General features: G+C 39.0%; 1 protein-coding gene across 2 annotated transcripts in view; it reads right to left on the bottom strand.

The window, feature by feature from the left end:
- LOC133650742 (protein turtle homolog B-like) overlaps window positions 1–26285 on the bottom strand; it is a 268746-nt gene that overhangs the window by 8140 nt on the left and 234321 nt on the right. The window contains exons 15-19 of one of the 2 annotated variants that reach the window (XM_062048342.1): window positions 23022–23106; window positions 16428–16592; window positions 12997–13042; window positions 10037–11671; window positions 566–693 (exon numbers count right to left, since the gene is read on the bottom strand). In XM_062048342.1, coding sequence (XP_061904326.1) covers window positions 566–693; window positions 10037–11671; window positions 12997–13042; window positions 16428–16592; window positions 23022–23106 — 2059 coding nt within the window. Of the gene's footprint in view, window positions 1–565; window positions 694–10032; window positions 11672–12996; window positions 13043–16427; window positions 16593–23021; window positions 23107–26285 lie in introns of those variants that run through there. The other variant, XM_062048344.1, reaches the window with a different exon arrangement.

Genomic DNA, 26285 nt, shown 5'->3' with positions numbered 1-26285 from the left:
TTATTGATACATATTGTTTCCAGGCTTTCGAGGGCCAAATAAAATGAAGTGGAGGGCCACATCTGGCCCCGGGGCCTTGAGTTTGACACCTGTGCTATAAGGTATTTCATAAACACCTGAGATATGATGGCTATATTTGATAACACATATTGTAATTGTAAAAACTCAATATTTTGTTGAACCAGTGAGTCATTTAGTAAAGTCATGGATGTAAGATTGCATTCATGACATCTGCGACAAGTTTGTTTGTCCAATTATAACATGAAGCTTTTTATTACAAGCAATCTTAATAAGCAACACTATATAACGCGGTCCAAACTCAACATTTTTTTTAACCATTCAAAGCTACTTCCGGTACAGGCAAGGCTTTTTTATCAGCGACCAAAAGTTGCAAACTTTATCATCGATGTTCTCTACTAAATCCTTTCAGCAAAAATATGGCAATATCACGAAATGATCAATTATGAGACAAAGAATGGACCTGCTATCCCCGTTTAAATAAGAAAATCGCATTTCAGTAGGCCTTTAAACCTTCTAAATGAACACAAAATGAACATGAACACACCTGCTTTCCTCCTAGTCTTGGAATTATTGTTATTCATCGTCATCTTCTTTGCTTTTCTTATACGTTGGTATCGCAGAAGGTCAATCCTCTCAGACCCTGAAAGAACATGAGGCGCCCCTCGACGTTTTCTAAATTAGGAGGAGAAAAGAGGGAACAAGAGGTAACTTCACGTCAAACCCAGAAAGTTGACTGTTTCTGGGACAAGGAGTGGCATAATTGTACAATCCCAGCCCAGCTTTATCCGAACAACACTTGATGACCTGATGAACTGCATGATTGATAGTAGTAGTATTTTAAATAGCACTGCAGCCTCTAACATTGTAAACAGCACGTAAGACGTAGATATTCTTTCTCAAATTGAACCAAAGGCTACAACATTCAAGGATTAAATGAGTTCAGTTATCAAGAAATGGAAATACTGTTAATTTCAGAGTCGTAAGAGTAAACTGTATTTTTTACGAGAAGTTGCATTACAACCTCGATGCTCTTATTTGATAGAGAGCTTATTTATTCTGAAAATAACAGTCTGTTGGTTGAATAAAAAAAAAACCTTGATATCTTTAAAGAGGCACTTATGGCAGCCCACACATACACACACAGGCACGCTGTATACTTCTCAAAGCACAGAAAACAATTAGCATTACACTGGGCTCATCTTCCCACTGTGGCTGCAGAGAAAAAGCAAGGATCATTAGAGGAGAGAAAACTCACAGCTGAGCAACGAAGCATTATCAATATGTATTCATAGACATGGAAATTGTCTACAATGGGCTTCACCATGCTGACAGGGGGAGAGATGGCTGGGGGGGAAATGACTACGCGGGAACAGTCACATAATGAAAAATAAGCCAAAGAAAAGCGAAGCACTAGGACAACAAATGTAACAAGAATTAATTTGAATATATGTATAGAATTTTTTGGGGGAAACGGAGGAGCAATATTTAGCAATGGCATGCATGGCAGTTTGCACATGGAACATAACTTTAAAGGGGAATACATTCAAAAGCTTTTCATCGAGCAGTTGACTTGAACTTAAGATCCAGCCTTCCTGCGCCCCAAGACCTCAGCAAAAAATATTAATGACATCAAGCTGAATATTTGCTCTGGCCGCTCAATATGGTGCACATGCTGAGTTAGTGTGGCACTGGTGCAGACATGGCTGTGAGAAATACCACGCGACTTGTGAAGATAACTAAAAGTAGTTGTTTCATTCAAGCTCCATATAGACACATAAAAGGTGAAGGAAATGTGTCCAAATGGAATACTAAGAAATATACAAATATCTAAGTAAAAAGTGTGGGTCCTTGTTTTTTTGATAGATAAATATGCAATGGTACTGCACCTTGGTTTTCCTAAGGCCGATTTTTGTAATGTGTTGAAGGGCCTTTCATAACACGGAATCGAGTGCCCAAACAACGAATCCCACATGTTAGTGACTCAGTCTCTGTACTAATCGAGAATGACTGCAAAAAAGGCACCATTGGGCCATAGAAATGTTGCATATACCAGCTCTTTGATAAAAAAGGTGAGAAACACCATAGAAGAAATAACTTTGTCGTCCGTGTAGCTGTCCTGTTCCCTTCTCATTTTTTGCTCAAATTAATTAATATTTTTAAGTGTCTGGAACAGAATAATTGGATTTGGATAAATCGTGAATGCAAACGAAAACCGTGGTATCGCTGTACTGTATTAATTAAATACGATTTTGCTTGAACTACTTTTTAAGTTAGTCCAGTAAAAACTGATACTTGTAAATAAATAATAACGTATACTAAACATGTACTGGGTCCATTCGTTGTCATGAAATATAAGCATCTGTGAAGTAGGGGTGTAACGGTTTAGGGACGGGTGGCTTTCACATTTGAATCAATATGGGACCAATTCTCGGTACCTGAGAATTGATACCGGTACTCAACGGTACCAATCTTTCGTACTCGTGATAACAAAATCTATTTTTTTCATGTAATATTTTGAAACGAGCTGATTATGATAACAGTGCTGTCCATCTGTTACATCTCGTATTTTAATTACATTTGTAAATCTCATTTGCAAATATTATACATAATACTCTGCATGCAGTTGCAATTTCAAGATGCTAGATGGCAGTAGTGTGTAGGCTACGGTGTTGCCATTGCTAGGAAATAGTCTTTGCCATTAGGTTGAATGTGGCAGTTTTGTTTGTCCTACAAAGTCCTTATACTGTAAGTATTGTACATTTTACACACCAGCTATTTTATTGTAACATGCATCTTCTTAGTTGTAGTTTTAATTACCAACTTTAGAGGTGTTGAAATCGCCATGTAAAATTCCTAATGCTAATCGGTAGCATGTAAATGGCAAAGCCAATAAATTAGCATCAAGATAGCACTTTTTTGAAAAGTGGAGCTTTACTTAGCATTCGAGGGCCTATTTCTTGCTTTATTGGCATTGTAAATTGCAACTTTATCTAGAGGCAGTTCGCTCTTTGTGTTGCTTAAGTGATTGTTTCCTCACCAAGTGTCGGTGCCGGTGTTTAGTCTGCTGATGTCAAAAGCAACAAAGGTAACAGAATATGGTACTATCTGATATTACGAGAATCGATACCTGGTAGTGCTGACAAAATTTGGTCGGTATCTATAACAGTACAGAATTCAGTACCCATATTGATCAGTATATTTATTTGTATTCCAATTTTTTGGTATGGGACTTTCAATTTGGCAAAAAGGTGTACCGATTTTTCACATTATGTGTTTTGTCATATTATGTGAAGGTCAGGAAGTGTCTCGCGTACGCATCTACTCGGTAAACAAATACAGTATAGCCTGGTCTTTGGCTAGCGATAGTGCCCTTGTTGAAAAACATTTAGACACCCCTGGTCTTAGTAGCAACAAATAGTCCTACTGGTGTTATTAATTTACTACAAATGACAGTGATACCTTAACTTACAGCAGAGTGCCCCAACTTAAGGGTGTTTTGAGATAAGAGCTGTCTATTGGCTAATTGTTATGCTTTAAGTTACAAGCACAAATTTGAGTTGCAAGCATTCGTGCCATTAGCTGACAAAGTGAATGCCAAAGTGGACCCCATAATATCCGCCCAAAACATCCGAGTTTTACCTGCTAGCATTAGCGCATTTGCTAATAGCTAGGGATCGACATGACTTTGTTTTTCAACAATGAGAAGGAAGAAAGTGACTGTGAAGGACAGTGCTGAGAAAAAAGCAGTGGATGTTATTCATAAAAAAGAAATAATCAAAAACATGACAGAGCGTGTAGCTATTCAGTGAAGCACTGCTTCTCTACGCCATACTGAAGAAGACTGAGAATAATGCCAGCCAAGGACGTTAAAATAATATCTAAACTGTGGACATGTAACCATGCTGGAAGGAGGTAGCATTGAAGTCCACTCTCAATGCTGTACTTTATTATAACATTACTTTATAAAACTGCTGTCGTTGTTTGTACTACATTTGACTGTATAGTTTTTCATATAATATTTCATATCTAACTCTTTATTTGTATTTTTAAAAGGCATGTTGAATGTTACAATTGTGCTGTTTTGGGGGGCGAAGCACAGATTACATTGATTTAAATTCATTTCAATTGGAGATGTTGGTTTAAAACAAGTGTTTTGAGTTAAGAGCTTTGTCACAGAACCAAATAAGCTCGTAAGATGAAGTATTACCGTATTGTTATAACAAGACTTAACGTTTGCAAAATCTATGCGATAACTAAGCAAACATTGAATAATGAAAATATGCTGGTGGCTTGATAAGCTATTGTCTAACAGATGGTTTATGAAGATAATTCAGGATGCATCATGAATCAAATGCATAGCTTTAGAGAAACAGAAGAAAAAACAGGAGAACAAAATAAAGCACTGTTGACAAAATTGAACAAAGAGTCATTGTCTTGTATTCCCCTTTAAAGGACGAGGTGATCAAAAAAGCCCCACCTGCTAACCCCCCCCTTTCAGACATGGATCCAACCCTTACCTATTGCGGTGTAGAGGACCTGGTCACAACAACGCTGCCCAGATAGCTGAGATCAATCAAAAACAAAGCACGTAAGACTCCAGGAGCTAATAAAACCACCTAACTGATAATGATGAAGACATAGCGGAACATGAGAAGCAGACAGGCCCTGTGACACACTTTGCCCAACAACCTTTCCTTGCTAGTCAGACCTGGGCTTGTTGGGAGGCAACTAAAGGGATTGCTGGGAAAAAGCCATATAGAAAAGGGAAGGACAAGTAAGTTGGGAAAGGATCTGGAAGGGGAGAACTGGTAATGAAGTCAGGTTACTGAGGCCGTGGATGGGCCGCAGGGCCTGCCAAGATGAATTCTTCTTCAAGCATCCCTCTGCATGACACAGGCATCCTTAAACGCTTGGATCTAGATATAACAATGGGTATTTATGCGGGATTCAATTAGATGAATAAGTAAGGAGTTCCTCCTGGTAATTGGAAGGAAGGCAATGTATGATCCAGATGGGGGAAAGCATCGTGAGTTGATGTATGCTCCACTTTAAGAGGCATTTGCCAAAGAAATCATGCAGTCTAATAGCAAAAATACAAACTATTCTCAATCAATACGTTTACATGCACACAATATTCCTGTATTAACCACAATATAGTTAATATTTAGAAATACTTATTGAATATCTTATTTTTTTCCAAATTCTGAAACAATTTATTTATTTAGAAACTAACAACCTGATTGGATATATCTGTGTCGACCCCAGTATTAGCTCACGTATATATGTAAATGTAAAAAATGCACGGAAATTCTATGTAACACTAAACAAACTACATATAGACAACACATACTGTATCAGGGTTAACGATACACACGAATATCTTGCCATAAATGATTAAGACTAGAGATGTAACGATATGAACATTTCACATCACAATTACAATATTATCACGGTATACCTAAAAAGTGCTTATTTTTAAACCAAGATTTATTTTCAAATAAACAAACAGCAGACACAAAACATATACATTGCTTGCCATAAAAAAAAAAAAATATACATATATATATTGTTTTGGCTTTTTAAGAGCCGTGCTATTTTTATTTCAGTGTTTATATAGTTATCGTCTTCCTTTTTATTTTGCTCAGCATGCTAGCTGCTTCTCCTGGTAATGAGCAGTATCACAGTCCTGTAAGTTTATCGAAGTGTGGGAATCGATCACTGTTTTACAGTAAATCATACTTAAAACAGTAATACTAACCGTTGGGTATATCATCGCGGTTTATCATTAGTACCGGTAATCTTGAAGTTACATACCTAGTTAAAACTCATACATAGATAGTTGTACTTTCTTGCCCAAATTCCAGTTTTGGTTAATTTAGCTCGGAAGTTGGAGGTCAGAGCTAGGAACGACGTAACAACCGAGTAATGAGCGTTCCAGTTACAAAGACAGAATTCAAGATGGCCAGATCCACAAAAACTATTTTTGCGCTTGCCGTGTTTGAATACAAACAACTTCTGGACAAATATGCGATCCTTCTACAACCTTTAAACATGATGGACGAAGAGGTAAGACAAAGGAGCCGTTGTTAGCGATGTAGTACAGAACACATACGTCACAAAAAAGTAATTTACACAACAGTAACATTACCATATTACACGTCCAACGATACAAAGTATCCGGCTAAATAAGTGCGGCAAAATCTAGTAGGAAGTGCAAATAAAGGATATTACAGGAGCTTATATTATTGTTAACAAAAAAAGCAGCCATCTTTGAAAGCCAACTCCGGAGTGGTGAGGACTTTCGTAAATCCGGGGGGCGTTCTGGTTGAGACTTCTGATTAGTAACACAGAAATTCTGACCACTCAGTACAAATGAAACGCAGCATAAGTAGTGTGCAGTGAACCAACTTCTTTGACTTTCCATGCCGTTGTATGAATAGATCTAAGCTTGTTATAAAAGCTGTCTGGTACAGTTTCCCACTATGGTAATCTGTCTGATTAGGCTATTTGTTATGCTTCAGTTTACGAGCAAATTTTAGGTTACGCGCCGCCTATCGTTCAAGAGATTAGACCAAAACAGACGGTTTTGCTCCCTCGCATTAGCTTATAGCAGGGGTTTCCAAACTTTTTGACTGGTGGGCCGAATTGGACTTAAAAAATGTGGCCGTATATATATGAGTACATATTGTTATAATAATATAATGATATATAATTAATAATTATTATAACTGGTTATTAAGAGAATGTGAAAGTTCAACTCCTACCTTGTTTACTTTCGTCTCAACCTTAAGGTTTTTTAATCAATCAGAAATATCAAGCAGCTAAATTGCGCCAAACATGGATAAGTGTGGAGAAAGTGTTTTGCATGTTTCCCATCATCCCGTGTAACGGATTTAAATGGGTGTACTTTTGTTGAATGTATGTTGATTAGACATTTTTTTTAATAATATCCACAAAGTCCAATGAACAGGTTGTGTTATGTGTAACCATGTTTGTTGAATTTTTGTGTTGAAGGATTTTTTTTCCCTGCACCATGACCAGGGAAGGTTGTTTGGATTGGGTCATATAAGTAATTGCTTTGCTGTATTTCCTTACAAGTACAATTAATGGTTGAATTACTTCAGTTGGCCATGACATGGCTATTTGTATATGATATGAATACACCGTTTCAAATTGAAGACGTTGGCAGGTGGCACTTGCCCTGTGGCCTTAGTTTGGACACCCCTGGCTTATAGCTAGAGATTGACATAACATTGTTTTTTCATCCATGGAATAAAGAAAGTGAGTGTGAAGGACAATGCTGAAAAGAAGTGGATGATAGTCATTGAAATAAAGAAAATACACAAAAACATGACAGAGAGTGACACAGGTTAAGAGTAGCGAGTCGATGACGCCAGCAAAGAATGTTGAAATTATGTCTAAACAACGAACATCTAGAGTACATGTAGAGGCTGTTGATGGTGTGTTTGATGGAGAAGCAGCTGTAAGGAGATACAGTAGAAGTCAGCTTTCCAAGATAAATGCTGCAAATTATTTTTACATTACTTCATAACATTACTGTAGTTGTTTGGAGTTCATTCTATTACATTGTTTTTTCATACAATATTTATTATTCAAAAGTTTATTTTTATTTTTTTAAAGGCATTTTACATGTTCAAATTGTGCTGTTTTAGTACCGATTAAATTGATAAACCACAACACGAAACTCAACGCAACCTCTAAGTTGGTATAGCACCATGGCAACACGCGTTTTATCTTTGCACCAAGCTAAAGCATTCTCCATCATGCAGTTTGTTTCAGTTTTGGAGGTCTTAGTCATAAAGTTTGCATGCCAGTTCAAATCTGTGAATCTTGCCTAAACTAGAAAGGGTTGCTGACAGGTCGCATAATCATTTCCATTGACTTGTGACTTTGGCCAGAGACATTAGGAGAATGGGCAATAAATATGGATGGGAATCAAAAAAAGGTCCTAGTTTAGAACCGGCTGCCAGTGTTTCCTGGGAATCATTTGCCAGTTTTGTAAACGATGGCAAGAAAGGATGACAACAGGGCAACTTGCAATACTTGCAAAATGGATAGTTCATAAAAGAGACAAAATACTACCACAAACATTATCACACACAGAATGTGAAAATGTTGAATGAATGACTCCTTTTCAAACCCGTCAAAGCCGGAAGTGAATCTTCACCAGCACCAACAGCGACAATGTTGGCGATGAACAGCAGGTAACTAACTTACTAACACTGCTTGTCATGTTAGCACCTTACATTGAAAGCTGCTGTTATTAACTACAGTAAGAGATCGTTTTATTATGTTTGTAGTTTGTTTTTCCTGTTTAGCACTTAGCAACACTGCTACATAATGCTTAGTGTTACACTAAAGCTGGATCTGTTTAGCACAGCTTGTAAAACCTGTAGCTCAGCCTCCTTATATACACGATCAACAATATAAAGTTCTGGACCATCATTTGTCCCAAATGTATCGTTGTTGGCTCCCACAAAGTCTGCATGATTTGCATTGTTGTTGTTAGGAAGGGATCTGCGGTTCCTACCTAATATAATAAATTCCGACTTTGGCATCCAAATTAGACCCGGGAATGGTGAGAAATATACGAAAAGACACTTGGATTCCAATATACTTTTTTCTTTGCAAGTATTATTAGTCATTCTTTATTTAAATGGGTATATTTGAACATCCTAGCAGTCGGCATCATATTGACGGCAGACCTTGTACAATAAGTTTTATGTTTATTGGCTCTTATTAAGTCTGCAGTGAGTAATAATTAGTGAAGTTGTCGAAGGAAAAAGTAAACGTTGTGATGTGTTTTTAAAGTTAATGTGCCTGTTACTACATTACATATATACTAACATGGCGTAAAGCGTGATGGAGGTGTTTGAATGTTAAAGATCTTTTTAGGCAGAATAGAGTGAATCCCATAGGCTTCATTGTAAGCCTACTCTTGATGGCATTTATTTACTAGTTACATAAGGATTGTGAATGATGCAAATTCCCTCCAAAAAGTGCAGTTCCCCTTTTACTTTATGAATTATTGTGGCCACTAAGTGTTGCAAAAAATACCACTCCACGTCAACTTAATTAAAGACAGCAGGTAAGTTAAGTTACTAAATAGGTTAGTGCTTTTCACACATACCATTGCTCTCTGTTTGACTACACTACAAAATAATAAAAGGGTGATTTGTGCTTTTATCGTATCAATATTCATATCAGCCAATACTTAAGCGCCAACATCGTTGTTGTATCGGAGGTTAAAAAGTTGTATCGGAACATCCTGAAATTTTATGTTGATAATAGCAGTCAATGACAGAACAGAAAAAATAATTCGGTGGTCCAGGGCTTAATAAGTTGTCAATATAAATGGGGTCAACTTAAACTGTAAAGGTCCTGATCAGCATATGATGCAAAACCCCCAAGGCAACCGCATTTGGCGGAAAACACAATAATCAACAATATTGGTAATCTTGTGTGCTGTTTAACATGTAAACAGCAATATTCTGATTGCTTGAGAATACAAACACGTCTTGCCTTAAAGACAACATCAACCTAAACCAGAATATTGTGTGCATGTTAATGTAGTCACTGAAAGACTTTGGTTTGTAAAAGTCTGAAGCATAATCTGTGGAACAAAAGTATGGGTAACATTAGTTTATAATTTATTCTATTATGATTTACTAATCTTACATTTAAATAGTTAATGGACTTTTGCATTGCTAGTGCTTTATAAATATATTTAGAAACAATGATTTTTTGGAATACTTCCAACTTAATGTTTCAAATTAAAATAAGCAATGATTTGAAATAACTTTCTGAGATTAAATTTTTAAGGCGTTTACAAAAAATGTAAACTGAAGTAAGAAATAAACATCTATTAAGATGGTATTTCAAGTTGATGGTTATTGCACACTGCGTTAGTAACCAAAGTGAAGCCATAACAAAGCATCATGGGCTGGGCAGATGACTCAAATGAAGTGCCTACCTACACAACTAACACACCTACCCTGAAGCGGACAACTGGGGTGGAGAGGGCTCAGATGGAAGGATCCCCTCCTCAGTCCTCCTCGGAGATGGTATCTGCCCACATATGTTGCTGCTTTCCATGGGAGGTGATGGGGACTGGGAAGCTGGATAGCTGCTCGCAGATGAAGCAAAGGCCATGTGGGAACGATAGCTAGGACTGGCTCTTCTGCTACCCTGGCCTAATGCAGGTGAGGAAGAAGGGGAAGATCTCCTTGAGAAGGAGGCTGTAGATGGAGGTAGCAGGGTAATTTCAGACATCTCTTGGGGTATGGGAGCTTGAACAATGTTTGGACGTGGCCGAGGACGTATAACAATCTCAGGAGAACCCTCGTGGGAACTAAAGGGGCTCTGGGTGAGAGGGGAAAGTCGAGAGGGCTGGAGAACCACCTGATGTACACCAGAATCTATCCTACGAATCTGTCTTGGACTAAAACGAGGGGTAGATTCAAACCATTGGGTATCTAGGCTACTGAACGTGCTTGGGGAAATGTGGGCCAAAGGATCGGTGTAAGGAAAAAGTGGAACACCCATTCCGTGGCTTGTGTGTCTTAGCTGCCCTAAATGAGCTTCCGGCATCGCTAAACGCCTGCCTGGAGAGCCATGAGGCTTGGCCCTGCCAGGAGACTTGCTTGAGTGGCTCTGTGAACCTACTAGTGGCAAAACAGATGGATAGGTAGGCATCGTGAGGGAGGAGGGCTGAAAAGCACCAAGGGGAAGAACATGAGGTGGAGGTGGATACGGAGAGTCATGGCGGAGACGCACAGAGGGCTGTGGCGGGAAAATTAATTGGGGCCCCTCCATAGTTGAGAAGGTGAAATCCATTCCCCGCCAAAACTCTGGTGAATGAGAAGAAGAAGTGAGTGTCAGAGGATAAGGTAAGCCGGAGACAGAATATTTTGTGAAATCACCCTCTCCCATTTCTTCTGGAATCATGGGGTAACCAAAAGGACCTTCACTCAGGTACGGAGGGGAAGACATGACAGAGCTAAGGGGACTGGTATCAGTCATGTAAAAAGGAGGACGAGGATCATGATCTCCAGGCGGGCCCAAGTAGCCATAGAAAGCCCTGTGATGGAGTGAGCCTCGGATCTGCCCTGTGGCCTGAAGTTGACTGCTCTCCATGATAGTCATACCTTCAAAAGGCCTCTGAAAACGAGGGCTGTAGGCTGGAGGCTGGAGGTAGGACTCATGACTGGAGATGGGTGAAATCTGGTGAGGCCGAAGGGGGGCCATGACTGGTGGAAGAGGTCTCAGATCGTCGTTTTCTTCATCTGATTGCCGGAATTCAGGATAGAGATCGGATTCTTCTACAAAGGGAAAGCCCTCAATTCTTCGGGATTTGACAGACAATTCCGCATCAGTAGGATCAATGACAAAGCGTCCATCTGGGCCACGGCTGATTAGTTCAATGGGTATTGTTGCTTCAGCTTCAAGTCTGGAAATGTATTTCTTGCTGGTTATTGCTCTTTTGGTCCTAGTGTACAAAGACTCCTCCTTCTTCCCTGGACTTGGTGGTGGTTTCTTCCCACGTTGGGAATGACTGTCCTCTGATGATTCTGCTAGGGAGGAGGGTTTGGAGCGAATGCTTTCTGGGCTCACGTTCCCTGATGATGGCCTATAGGGAAACATAACAGTACATGATGTGGAATTCAAACTACACTAGTTATCTACCTATTTGTACTGGAAAATTATGTACCACAGAAACATTGGTGGTCTCAATCAATATTTTATACAGTATAAGTCTTGGCTAAGGGTGCAAACGATGTGTCGACATTTTTAAGAAAAATTATCTATAAAATTTAGCACCGACAAATTGATTTGTCTATAAGTGTCAGTAACATTGTGTTTTTCCAGAAACAAATGTGCGAGTTTGTGCGACTGGTGACCATCAGCAACAGGAAGAGAAAAATTGCTACGGCCACCAGCAACAACAGCGGGGTTGAAAACATGAAATGTAAGGGAACATTTTACTCTAAACACGTCAAAGCCAATCTTGCTTTTCATGGCAGTACGTGAGCTGTATTTGAAAACAAATGGCTAAGTTAAAGCCACTGAATAGGTGTACACTTCATATTCCGATTAGTCGACTAATCGTTAGGATAGTCAATGACTCGTCGACCATCAAAATAGTCATTAGTTACAGCATTGTCTTGGCCTTGGTTTACGTTTTAGCGTCAAAGAATGCTTTGCGTAGCTTGATGTGCATTTCCCCAGAAAATCAAACAATTATGGCTTTGATTTGCCAGATTTTAGTAAACAATTTTCTGTGAATATACAACTCATTTATACTCATACACGCAGACTACCTTGGCAAACTGATTTGGGTTTAACGTTTGCAGTAAAGATTAATGTTTTGGTGAACAATTTGCATGACACGCATGACATCTCAACTTGGAACTTTGAGCATGAATCTGCATTGACTTATATCACTTTATGTAAAAATACCAAATATAATAATGACTTCTATTGGATATGACGGTTGTGAACATTATACAATTCAGTAACAAAATAATATACTGTATCCAATGTCCAGGTAATCAAATCTGGTCAAAGGGTTTTATTCACTAACAAATGAGTTCTTAAATCCCACTCACGCACTGTTTAAGAAGAAACAACCCCTGAGTTAGAAGCAAGGAAACTTGCACAGGGTGTCAATAAAGTGTCTTTAATGGCAGCCATTTATCATTAATATGATATATTTGACTATCATGTTATTTTGATGTAACTATAAAACCATGCATTATATCATTGATCGTTTGATTCAACAATGCTTTAAAAAAAACTGTGATGATTTCAGTGCAGTTTTGATAACAAAGTACTGTATTAAGGTCTGACTGTAACAAGAACACCAATCAGCTCTAGTAGTCTGTATTCTACAGATTATTCATTGTAATTGCTGTTCATGAGTTGTGTGTATCGTGCAGTTTGTACTGTACTTACGGCGATGCCATACTTTTTCTGCAGTGTGTTATGGAAAGAGGGGGATCTAGAAACATAAAAAGATTATTACAGGGTGAAATGTCAGTAACACTATGAAAAAGTAATATTACAGTTATCATAGTATTGTTCAATTGTGCTCAAAAAGTACTCCACACACTGGTGTTTTATTACAAAATTGTATTTAAGAATAAAAATATAAATAAATTAACACACAATATATTTTGCTTGGCAGAAGAAACATCTTCAGAGCAATATTTTATTCAAAAATGTTTATCTTGTTTAATTTGTAAAGGTTTTAAAGTGTTTCTTAAAGGCCTACTGAAATCCACTACTACCGACCACGCAGTCTGATAGTTTATATATCAATGATGAAATCTTAACATTGCAACACATGCCAATACGGCCGGGTTAACTTATAAAGTGCAATTTTAAATTTCCTGCGAAACTTCCGGTTGAAAACGTCTAGGTATGATGACGTTTGTGCGTGACTTCGATGGTTGAAACTGAAGTATTCGGACACATTGTATCCAATACAAACAGCTCTGTTTTCATCACACGATTCCACAGTATTCTGGACATCTGTGTTGGTGAATCTTTTGCAATTTGTTTAATGAACAATGGAGACCGCAAAGAAGAAAGCTGTAGGTGGGATCTGCGAATTAGCGGCTGGCTGCAGCAACACAACCAGGAGGACTTTGACTTGGATAGCAGACGCGCTATCCGACGCTAGCCGCCGACCGCATCGATGATCGGGTGAAGTCCTTCGTCGCGCCGTCGATTGCTGGAACGCAGGTGAGCACGGGTGTTGATCAGCAGATGAGGGCTGGCGTAGGTGGAGCGCTAATGTTTTTATCATAGCTCTGACGAGGTCCCGTAGCTAAGTTAGCTTCAATGGCGTCGTTAGCAACAGCATTGCTAGGCTTCGACAGGCGGCACAGCATTAACCGTGTGGTTACAGGTCCAGTGTTTGGTTCGGTGTCTCCTGATAGTAGTATTGTTGGTCTTCTGTCTATCCTTCCAGTCAGGGGCTTATTTCTTTTGTTTCTATCTGCATTTAAGCACGATGCTATCACGTTAGCTCCATAGCTAAAGTGCTTCACCGATGTATTGTCGTGGAGATAAAAGTCACTGTGAATGTCCATTTCGCGTTCTCGACTCTCATTTTCAAGAGGATGAAGTATCCGAGGTGGTTTAAAATACAAATCTGTGATTCACAATAGAAAAAGGAGAAAGTGTGGAATCCAATGAGCCCTTTTACCTAAGTTACGGTCAGAGCGAAAAAAGATACGTCCTGCACTGCACTCTAGTCCTTCACTCTTACTTTCCTCATCCACAAATCTTTCATCCTTGCTCAAATTAATGGGGTAATCGTCGCTTTCTCAGTCCAAATCGCTCTCGCTGCTGATGTAAACAATGGGGAAATGTGAAGAGCCCTTCAACCTGCGACGTCACGCTACTTCCGGTAGGGGCAAGGCTTTTTTTTATCAGCGACCAAAAGTTGCGAACTTTATCGTCGATGTTCTCTACTAAATCCTTTCAGCAAAAATATGGCAATATCGCGAAATGATCAAGTATGACACATAGAATGGATCTGCTATCCCCGTTTAAATACAAAAAATTCATTTCAGTAGGCCTTTAATGGTAACGGCAAAACGTCATGCTTCACATTTAGTTTATGTAACGCCATGTGGGTTCACTTTCTGTTGTAGACACGTTCATGTAGGGATCTTCACATCTCTCTGGATATATTAGTTGCTCAGACAGCAATGTGTTTATACAAGTTTAGACTGGGGCATGATGGTTGTAATGGGGTAATATGTAAAGTTTCTTTTAGAGCCAAGAAGAAGATCCCCCTATGACAATCTGTTGGCCTTCCGATGCATTATCTAGATCATCTTGGAAGGGGGATTTCTACATCTGCGGTCCTTTCTCAAGATTTATTTTCTTCCACAGCTGGGGTCTTTTGAGTTTTTCCTTGACCCGATGTGGGTTTAGATCAAAAGATGTTGATGTGAGTTTGTAAAGCCTTTTGGGACACTTGTGATTAAGGGCTATGTAAATACATTTTGATTGATTGATGATCATGGTCATGTTGGCATTCAAACTCGCTTGCGGTTATCACGCAAGCTTGATTTTTCAGTAAATGAGAAAAAGCAGATCTCCACTCATTTTATTCACACTATTTTGTGGTCATTTGTAATTATACATAAACATAATATCTGAATTGAACAATTCTAAAAATACTAAGAGTTAAAGCAAATATTCTTTGACCCTTTGATGTCCTACTAAAAATTCAGGTCACCATCTAGTAGCTCACAAGCTGCTGGTTGGAGACCCCTGCTCTAGGGTCACGTAGCATGGAAGCACATCCTATGTTTCTCAACATTAATCACATATTATAATGCTAACTAGCAAGTTAGCTGTAAAACGGTACATTTATTTTTAATTGGTAGTTTTTCATAATGTAACATTATAATCAATGTGACGTTTCACCCTGCCGGTTTATTCATAATAACTGCCACTTTCCCCAATACAAGCAAAAAGAACAAATGAAAAATATAGACAAATTGGGAGAGCTGAAGTGATATAGTGTTACATTTTGAAATGGTGCTAAACAGGTCAAACTCAATATCAATACTGGGAGTAGTATCAACATTGGATCGGTAATAGCGCCATGAAATTGCTATTTCCTAGTTGTCTATGTTTATTTCCACAAATATCTGTTATTTGTTGTGTTGTTTATATTGTCAGATTATTTACACAGGTCTATTCATATACTTTATTTGTTCATTGTATTGCTATTCTTTATTTATTTTGTGACGTAATTTTGCTCTAATATTTGCATATTGTATAAGAGAATGACTGCAATATTTTGTTCTTATTGCTACATTGTCTTGAATTGTATACATATATTTTATTGATTGTTCAAAAACTAGTTTGTGAATATAAATATTTTTGTTTGTTGGTTGCGACTGTCCAGGGTGTACACTGCCTTCCACCCATAGTGCAGCTGGGATAGGCTCCGCGACCCCGAGATAGACAAACGGTAGAAAATTAATGCAATTGGGCCTACAATTTTTATTTTTATTGTAATCAAGATTGACAAATTAAAGGTACATTGCAAAATAATTCAACTTAAGGATTTCAAGTAAAAAATATCAGTATATAAAACCCTGGCACTGTTTTTACTTGGTATCGAATCAATACCAACTTTTGCAGTATGGTCAGGTCCTACATGTATATTGGTAAAGTTAATAATTAAAAATATCAAAGTAGAGTTCATCTTTCAGATATTTTCTGAAGTAAGGACTCGCCAGATATGCTTAGGTTTTGTGTGACGAGCTATTTAAGGTTTGGAATTTTTGTGCAGTTTTGGGTCAAGTTGTATGGCCCATAACCTCTGAAACCTTGGTTCTTTTGTTACACCTCACCTTTTTTTCGTTTTAGCTTCCGCCGCCGCTGCTTATTGACAAAGCAGGCTGCCATTGTACTGAAAAGAACCGCCGCAGCCAAGAAGCAGATTGTGGCCACAATGCCGGCCATGACTGGTCGCGCCAACCCTGATTCCTCAACCAACTCTGGAGGTGGAAAGAAGTCTGCAAGGTAAGAAGTTCCATCATACATGATGAGGAAATAGCAAAGCAATAGCAAACACAACTAGCAAAGGCAACCTGTGTAGAACATGTGTGCGAAAATGCTGTATAAAAAACGTAGAACTACAGGAAAATGGATTTTAGGTGATGTTGGAATTAGAAAGCTTGGATGTTTTTAAAATGATTAAAATGTTGATTTTAATTATCTTCAAAGCAAAACAGGACATTACAATTCCTAAGTTTTTGACGGGCGTAACAACAATTTGGAATCTTATATTTTTTTTCTTTTTCTTTGCTCAAATTTCTCAATAATCTTGGTCCTTAACCAAAATATGTATATTTGTCAACCAATACAGATACAGAGCTAACATTTCAACATTGATGGCATTAATGGAAATAACGCAAGAGATTACCAATGCAATAGCTGGTAAACAGTGTGCAGCTGCATTGTTTATGGATCTAACTAAAGCATTTGACACAAATAATCCTAACATCTTAAAAATGTTATATAATATAAACAAATTGGAACGATATGAGATCAGAAGGCTGGTCTTGAACTGGATAAGAAGCTAGTTAACCAAAAGGAAGCAATTTGTGAAGTTAGGAGAAGACACGTCTACAGCATACTTGCCAACCTTGAGACCTCCGAATTCGGGAGATGGGTGTTGGGGGCGTGGTTGCGGGGGCGTGGTTGGGGGGGGGCGGGGTTGAGGTGCAGGCACCATACCCCTTCCCCTTTGAGCTTTTCTGGATGAAATAAAATTATTTGTTCCAATCATTTTGGAACTTGCAAGCGTATTTCTTCTTCTTACTCGTCGTCGCCATGTCTCTTCTTCGTTCTTCCGCTTCGTCTCCTTCTTGTTGTGTGTGCAGTTGTGCACTGCGCTCCAAAAGCCGTAGATGTTATTGTAGCGTCCCGGAAGAGTTAGTGCTGCAAGGGATTCTGGGTATTTGTTCTGTTGTGTTTATGTTGTGTTACGGCGCGGATGTTCTCCCGAAATGTGTTTGTCATTCTTGTTTGGTGTGGGTTCACAGTGTGACGCATATTAGTAACAGTGTTAAAGTTGTTTATACGCCCACCCTCAGTGTGACATGAATGGCTGTTGACCAAGTCGTCGGTCGGTCGTCTGCATCCTTCCGTCTCGGGAGACGATGGGGTACATCCAAAAAGGGGGGTGTGTCTCACTGCGAGATGGCCCCTGGCACCCGTTTCTTTCACCAATCGGATGGGCTTAGAACTGGTATCTGCTGGAGTGACCTCTCCAGTGGACCTCTCCAGTGGATCTACACGGCCTGGGCATGGAACTATGGAGGGCAAGCTGTTGTCCAGGCAGCAAGCCCCCCTCTCCGCATGGCTGGTGGATTCAAGGGAGCGACGAGTGTCGATACAACTTGGCACCAGCGACGCCGCAGGAGTTGACGCTACAACGTCAAACCGCCTTCAGGACTCCGGCTCCTGATTTTCTGTCGGGGTTTACTCCCTTAGCCTTACCCTCCAGTGGGTTGACCGCAAGGCAGCGGTGGTTTTCTCCTAGATGGGCTGCCTTATCAGGTTTACGAGCCTCATCTGCCCGAATGCGGCAGGTAGCACTGGGGTACATCTTACCCGTGGCGGTATAAGCCCGACCTGACATATGCTGACCAAGTATGCCTTGCGTTATCATTAAACCAGTTAAAAGATCATACAATGTGTCGGCATTTCTTGACATCTTCGAGTAAAGACCATTGTTAAACCCATCCAACGCTACATACTGACTGGGCCGATACGCTGTTTATATGGAGGGAAAAGCGGACGCCTGGACATAGGGCTGGGCGATATGGCCTTTTTTTAATATCTCAATATTTTTAGGCCATATCGCGATACACAATATATATCTCAATATTTTGCCTTAGCCTTGAATGAACACATGATACATATAATCACAGCAGTATGATGATTCTATGTGTCTACATTAAAACATTCTTCTTCATACTGCATTAATATATGCTAATTTTAAACTTTCATGCAGACAGGGAAATCACAACTAAGTCAATTGACCAAAACTGTATTTATTAAACAGTTATTAAGCAGTGGCACAAACATTTGTGTCATTTCCAAAACAAAAAGTGCAAAATTGTCAGAGACATTTTAAAACAAGCTATTAGTGCACTTTTGTGCATGATGTCACACAAGATATTTCAATACGTGTCAAATAAAAATTAGCTGCATAACAGGAAATCAAATTGTGTACGACTGTACGTCCTATGTGGTAGGTTCCTGCGGACGTTGTCTCCTTTTGTTGACTATTTTTTTCATACGGTGTTGTAACTTATCAATCAATGCAATCAATCAATGTTTGATTGACAAGTGTCTCAAAGGGCTGCACAAGCCACAATGACATCCTCGGTACAGAGCCCACATACGGGCAAGGAAAAACTCACCCCAGTGGGACGTCGATGTGAATGACTATGAGAAACCTTATATAACTTATGGTTATATAGTTCATGTGTGATGATCATTCATAATTTGTATGCTTGATTTAATTGCTGATAAATTGATCAATCATTATTTACAGCTAAAAAGAGTTATAAGAGAATTGATTTGATTTATACATGTATTTGATATTGATTATTTGAGAAACACTGACACTGAATTGAGTTGTTTTCTACTTCATAGCCTAACAAAGGGTTAACTAAAATACTGCATGTTCCACAATTAATTGCGGCAAACCGGATGTTAAAAAGACCGGGAGCAGGTGCATTGTGGTTGTTGAGATTGAGGATTACAAGCCTTCGGGTGAATGACTGACAGATAACAAGATATAAGGATCGGTTTGTACCGTTTTGTATGCCTATTTTATCTTATATAAAGTACAACTTTATTACACATTTTCGACATCCTGTCCAATACTTTGATCGTAGTTAATCTACATACGATGTTGATCTGGAAATGTTTGCCTCTGCATTTTGATGGGGTGGGCGTGTGGCATCAAACGGAGATGTTGACATGCGGAGTAAGCACTGTTCATTCTCTAGCAGGTGACTTTTCAAATGATGCTACATATTAGCAGTAATGCTACTTTTTGTAGCAATGCCTTTTCCCCACACTTGACAAATTACGGTTGTCTGTTCGACATAATCCCACTTGAAGCTAAACCACCGCCAGACGATGGACCCCCTGCTGTTATTCTTGGGAATGAATTCTTCCTTCATTTGTTACCAGATTTGCACCTTCTTTCTCTCGTATTACCACTCGCACCACAGCTAACTTTAGCCATGCTGCTACCTCTCTGCTCCGCAAGGGCGTATACGTATGGGACGTATGTAAGAAGGTGCGCTTGTTGTCTGTGAGGACAGACAAGAAAGAGTGAGAAGAGCCTGTAGTGTAATGCCTGCAGCTAAAAGCAACTGCGTGAGAACGTATACTCGAATATCACGATATAGTCATTTTCTATATCGCACAAAGACAAACGCGCGATACATCAGGTATATCGATATATCGCCCAGCCCTACCTGGACAGCGTGCGGCTGTTAAGGGGTGAAGGTTTCAGGTTAGAGAGGACGCTAAAGGCAGTGTCTTTAAGGCATGCCCTCAATATTGTTGTCCGGGTGGAAATCGGGAGAAATGGTTGCCCCGGGAGATTTTCGGGAGGGGCACTGAAATTCCGGAGTCTCCCGGGAAAATCGGGAGGGTTGGCAAGTATGGTCTACAGAGTTGAATATATCTTGTGGCGTACCCAAGGGATCAATACTGGGACCAAAATTATTCAATCTTTGTATAAGCGATATTTTTAAAGTTACAAAGGACTTAAAGTTAGCACTATATGCAGACAACATGACTGTGTTTTGTTCAGGAGAGAACACAGAGAAGCTAATACAAATAATAACAGAATAAATAAACACATTAAAAAGAGGGTTAGACAAAAACAGACTATCTTTGAATCTCAGTAAAACGAAAACATTTTTATTCGGTAACAATTGAAGAGAAAGTCCAATGCAAATACAAATAGACTGAGTAGACCTTGAAAGGGTAAATTAATTTTATTTTTTTGGGTGTAATAATAGATGATAAAATGAATTGGAAATCTCATATAAAAATATATAGAACATAAGGTGGCAAGAAATACATCAATAATGAATAAAGACAAATATGTATTGGACAAGAAAAATCACTCCATATTCTCTACTGCTCACTAGTGTTACCATTGGAAAAATTGCTTTGGTTGTCGTACACTTCGGGTTTTGTCTGACCTTCTGGAACAGATTGCTAACAATAAGGTACCAAACATATGCCACATTAAATCCTTTTTATGTCTCATTCATCCAGGTCATTGTAATCTCAGGGCATTCATTCGGTCGCAACTGGACTGTTCGGTTTGTCTTCAAAGATGTTTCGCCTCTCATTCTAGTAGGCTTCTTCAGTTCATGATGTATACAGTGCGTTATTTCTTCCTCAGTTCATGGATGAGAGGTGAAACGTCGTCTAAGACAAACTGAACAGTACAGTTGCAATCGATTGAATGCCCTGAGATAAATCCTTTTAAATTTTTTGTTTTAAGACTTACATTTAAAACTTTTGTAAACAAATTTCACTGTATTAAATTTTGTTTTTTAAACTTTGAAAGGTGCTGTTGGGTCTTGTGACCAGTTGAAAATGCTGTTAAAAGCTAATTAAGTGGACATAAAAGGCAGCAAAAATAGCATTGCGTAACTTAAGTTATGGTGTGGGCTATTTAATTTCAGATAATTCGTTGCACAATTTAAAAATGTTTTTTTTATGTCTGTGTTAAGCAAAGAACATGTATACAAATGTAATACTATAACGAGTATTAAGAAAAGAAGGTTAATATCAGTATGGGATTGGTATCACTGACATACAACATTCGGTTTTAGACATGCGATTGTGATACTGTGAGTACAAAGCTTGACAAAAAGCAACAATTGTTTAGAGTTAGGGCTACATCTACTTAAGGTTTGCGTGCATTAAAACACTTGCAAACGTGGATGTTTTTTCATATAAAAGGGATACATACCTACTGTATATGAAAAAAAAATACTTCTTGCAATATGCATTTTCTTTTAGATGCACTGCTGGACTTTGTCTGGATGTCCATTAAAATTGGTACGTAATGGTCTGTTGCATGTTTCAAAACATAGCAAAATGCCACAAGTTATTCATGATACCATGCATGTACAGTAAATAAGCGTCTCCATGGAGAAAGCCACGCAAAAACCTCATTTAAATAGGATGGTCTGCACCAGTTATGAACTGTACATGCAGTTTTAGTAGATCACACACAACACGCCCACTAATATTACACACAATGTTATGGTTTGCACACGCTCTTTAGCGTGTGGTATTTCGATATTAGTAGATCAGGGGCCGTACTTATCAAGCTTCTTAGAGTGCCATTTTACACTTAAGTCCTGAGAATTTGCGAAATTTAGTCCTACTCTCAAACTTAAGAATAAAAGCTTTTTATCAACGTTCTTAAGTCTAAGAATCACTCCTACTCTCCACGATATTTAAGAGACCTTCAGAGGTGTCTTAAGTGGTTAGGAGTTGCCAGCAGGGGATGGCACTGAGGCGAGAGAGACATGCGCGAACGTTCAGGGAACGGAACAATGTTTTTTTTTTTTTGATGACGAGCAGCTGATCAAACGGTATCGTTTAGACAGAGCGCCTATTATTTTGGTCACAGATTTAATACTTTTCGATTCCTTGTTGATTTCTGCATGTGTCTGCAGTGGGCTAGTATATATAGAGCCACCCACACCAGTTTCAAATTAGTTGCCTAATTAATGAATTGGAAAGAAAATGTTATGACAGTAGCGTATGTGTGTGGCCGTGAGGTGAGTGACGTCACTGAGTGTGTGGGCGATAGAAGAGAGGGAGCGGTCGCGTGAGTGCCGGCGGGGACTAGTTTGTTTTGTATTATTTTGTAGTTTATTGTCAAAATATACACTCCCATTGTCCACTTAAATATTTCCAAGATATTTCTTTATTCTTAGACAACGGATTCCCTTCCGTGATTGGTCATTTCTATGGACACAGAAATGACGTCACCTAAAATTCCGTTTACGGCACATAGTAATGTCGTAATTCAGCTCTGAGTGTGACACTTAAGATTCAGTCCTACACTTCGCTGAAAGTGTGAGTAAGACGCTTGATAACTAACTTTTAAGTGCAGCTTTCAGCGAAGAATTTATTTACTCTTAAGTCAACTCTTAGCAGACTTCTTAGGAGTAATTCTAAGAAGCTTGATAAGTACGGCCCCAGGTTCTAAATGTTCATATTGGAGAAAACCAAGAGAGTGGAAAGTAAGATGAAAGGAAATATTACACTACACTAGACTTCACATTATGATTGCCCAATATTTATATTTTGGGTCAAGATGATTAGTGTTGCGTCTCTTAGCTTTGGAGTCATGCTTCTATAACATTATGCATTACCTGTACTGGACACTCCAACTATGTTGCTGGGCTCACTGATCATCTCATCCATGACAGCCAAGACACGGAACTCAAACCAGGCCTCCTGACAGAAGAAGCGCAAATATCAGCATGAGAACATAGTAGGGACGTAACGGCATTAAAAAAATACCGCGGTATTTCAGTAGTAAAGTCTTATCAATAATACCGTGACGTGTGACGGTATCGAACAAAAACTTGGCAAATGTATTTTTTTCTGGCGTTTTAGCGTTGGCCAGGTTCTTTAAATAAACTACATCTCCCGGAATGTTAGTACTCGTCGTAGATAAAAGGAGATGTTTTTTCGACATGAAATCTGTCCATAAGTAATTGTATTGTATTGTGATAAGTAATGTCCATAAGTCCATTAAGTTATGTTGCTAACAGACAGACAAATAAACCCAGGCCAAAACATAACCTCTTCGGCGGAGGAAAGAAAGTTTGCGTTCTGTAAAGCGAAGCACGGTGCTTTTGTTTCGAAGGAATCCAAGGCGACACAAAGCCAGCTGGTCTTGTCGCTCTGCACGGCGGGAAATCACCCCAAAAAAATGTTCAACACGGGAAATACAAGTAAACTAAAAAGCTACTTGATACATCCTCAATCCACCCATATATTTGTGTACCGCTTGTCCCTCAAAGTCACATGGGGTCTGGATTTGATTACAGCTGCAATCGGGTAGAAAGCAGGGCTGGACAAGTCCTCACCTCATAAACTGTCACACCGAAAGCTAAAGATCACTTTGTGAAGTATTTACATTATTAAAGGTTATATTGTTAGTTTACTTTTCTGAGAAACACCATTTTCCAAGCTGATAAAAAAAGTCCACTGTGGAGGACACTTTTTCCCATAATGTAGAAGTTGAAAGACACTAAACTGTACATTATTGTTTTACACTTGTTACACTTGGGGAAGCATGGTGGGACAGGGGTTAGTGTGTGTGCTTCACAATACGAAGGTCCTGAGTTCAATCCCGGGCTTGGGATCTTTCTGTGTGGGATTTGCATGTTCTCCCTGTGACTGCGTGGGTTCCCTCCGGGTACTCCGGCTTCCTCCCACCTCCAAAGACATGCACCTGGGAATAGGTTGATAGGCAACACTAAATTGGCCCTAGTGTGTGAATGTTGTCTGTCTATCTGTGTTGGCCCTGCGATGAGGTGGCGACTTGTCCAGGGTGTACCCCGCCTTCCGCCCGAATGCAGCTGAGATAGGCTCCAGCACCCCCCGCGACCCCGTAAGGGACAAGCGGTAGAAAATTGATGGATGGATGGACTTGTTACACCGGATGTTTACATACTTCAAATACTTCAAATGTAAGTCATTTTTTAAAATATTTGCTTGGAACAGTAGATGTTCCCGCACAATTATTTGCACTTAGAAACAATTGTTTGTAGTACAAATATGTCTGAAACATTTTAACATTATGTATGTGTTCAATTACAGTAAGTGTGTTTATCCTAAACATCCCTGACACTTCATTTTACACACTATAACACTTTACAACACTTTACAACACTTTACTTAACTTTACTTTACTTTACTTTGTTGTTTTTTTTGACATATATCGCAATAATATCGTACCGTGGCCTTAATACCGCGAGAATATCGTACCGTGAGATTTGATACTGTTACATCCCCAGAACATAGTGTGCGGTACATAAAGGTTCACCAGGATTTTCATAGTGAGTTAAACGTTAAACAAAACACAAAGCTTAATAAGTGCACATTCAATTGGTGTGTAATGGTTTGCCATCATAACGGTTTGGGACATACTTTGGTTTTAAGGTCACGGTTTGGTTCATTTTGGGTACAGTAAGGGAAATAAAAGCAAACATTAAAATGCTTAGACATTCTATACACAGGTTAAAAATGAAACATAAATAATGCAAACTGATGAAAAAGGATGATAAATGTGAGTGGGTGTCATGGAAGGAGTGATAAAAGCATCTGCATGGCACTCAGAGGTAGATTAAAGTCAAGAGCTCACATAGTGTGTTACACTGCAGAATGAAGTTGGTAAGAAATACAGAGGTGAGAAATTGGTAGGAGATACGGAGACATACAGTATATGGCTTCAGCACATAAATGTCATATTGTTGTATGAGGCACGCCAACAACATCACTGATGTCAGAGTGGATGGCGTAAACTCAAGGCCCGCCACATTATCTTATGTGGCCCGTTAAAGGGTAACTGCACTTTTTTTTCATCATTCACAATCCCTATGTAAGACAAGAACACATATGTTCGTAAAATACAACTAATACGAGGTGGCTAACAATGCAGCTAATGGGAGTACAATATTGCTTCCATAAAGCCCTCGAAAAAACATCCAAAAACCGCTAACAGTACTCCATTTATATTTCGTGACCTGAATATTAAACAAGTATTAACGATTTTGTTATCATAAGAGCTAACGCAGAGGAACTACCTTTAGATCACAGAGAGGTAGCTACAGTATTTTATGCAGCTATCGACATACTGAGCCAGTGAGCTGCTGCATCGCCTCTGAGTTGGTGAAAGTCAATTCTCGATTATAAATCATGTCTCACACTTGTATGGAAGGTTGTGCCCAGAAAGTGAGCAGTTGGTCAACTTTGACATTCAACTTGGACCCGGAGGGTTTGCGGCCACATTTTTTTTATACATACGTTAAGATTATGATTAATTATCATCTAAATAGGAATATATAAACATCACATCAGTCGGCAACACAGTGAGTGCAGACATTGTACAGTAAGTGATTGTTTCTGGCTGTGAGGCACGAGCAATAATGCAACACTGTGCTGCCCAGCACAAATAATATATACTTTAACACTTTGTTGAGTGGATTGTTAAAAAAGGTTTGATTAGGTGAAATTAGTAAGTAAGTACAATGCCACTATAAGTATGTGCTGTTTTAGACTGCAATATTGTTCAATTCAGGACACTTATTACGTATTTCTAGCTTGTGTGTAGCTGCTTGCTTCTAGTAGCCTATAGCAGTGGTTCTCAAATGGGGGTACGCGTACCCCTGGGGGTACTTGAAGGTATGCCAAGGGGTACGTGAGATTTTTTAAAACTATTCTAAAAATAGCAAGAATTAAAAAATCCTTTATAAATATATTTATTGAATAATACTTCAACAAAATATGAATGTAAGTTCATAAACTGAATGTAACCCATGTTTAAAATATCCATTGAAAACATGCATACAGTGCAAAGACTTTTATTGTGGAGGGTTACTTCCTGCCGTGCTGCTCACTTCACC

The sequence above is a fragment of the Entelurus aequoreus genome, linkage group LG05 (genome assembly GCF_033978785.1).
Source record: "Entelurus aequoreus isolate RoL-2023_Sb linkage group LG05, RoL_Eaeq_v1.1, whole genome shotgun sequence".
NCBI classification, from domain to species: Eukaryota; Metazoa; Chordata; class Actinopteri; order Syngnathiformes; family Syngnathidae; genus Entelurus; species Entelurus aequoreus.
Note: the sequence above shows the minus strand (reverse complement) of the source record. Positions and strands in the feature narration are given on the sequence as shown.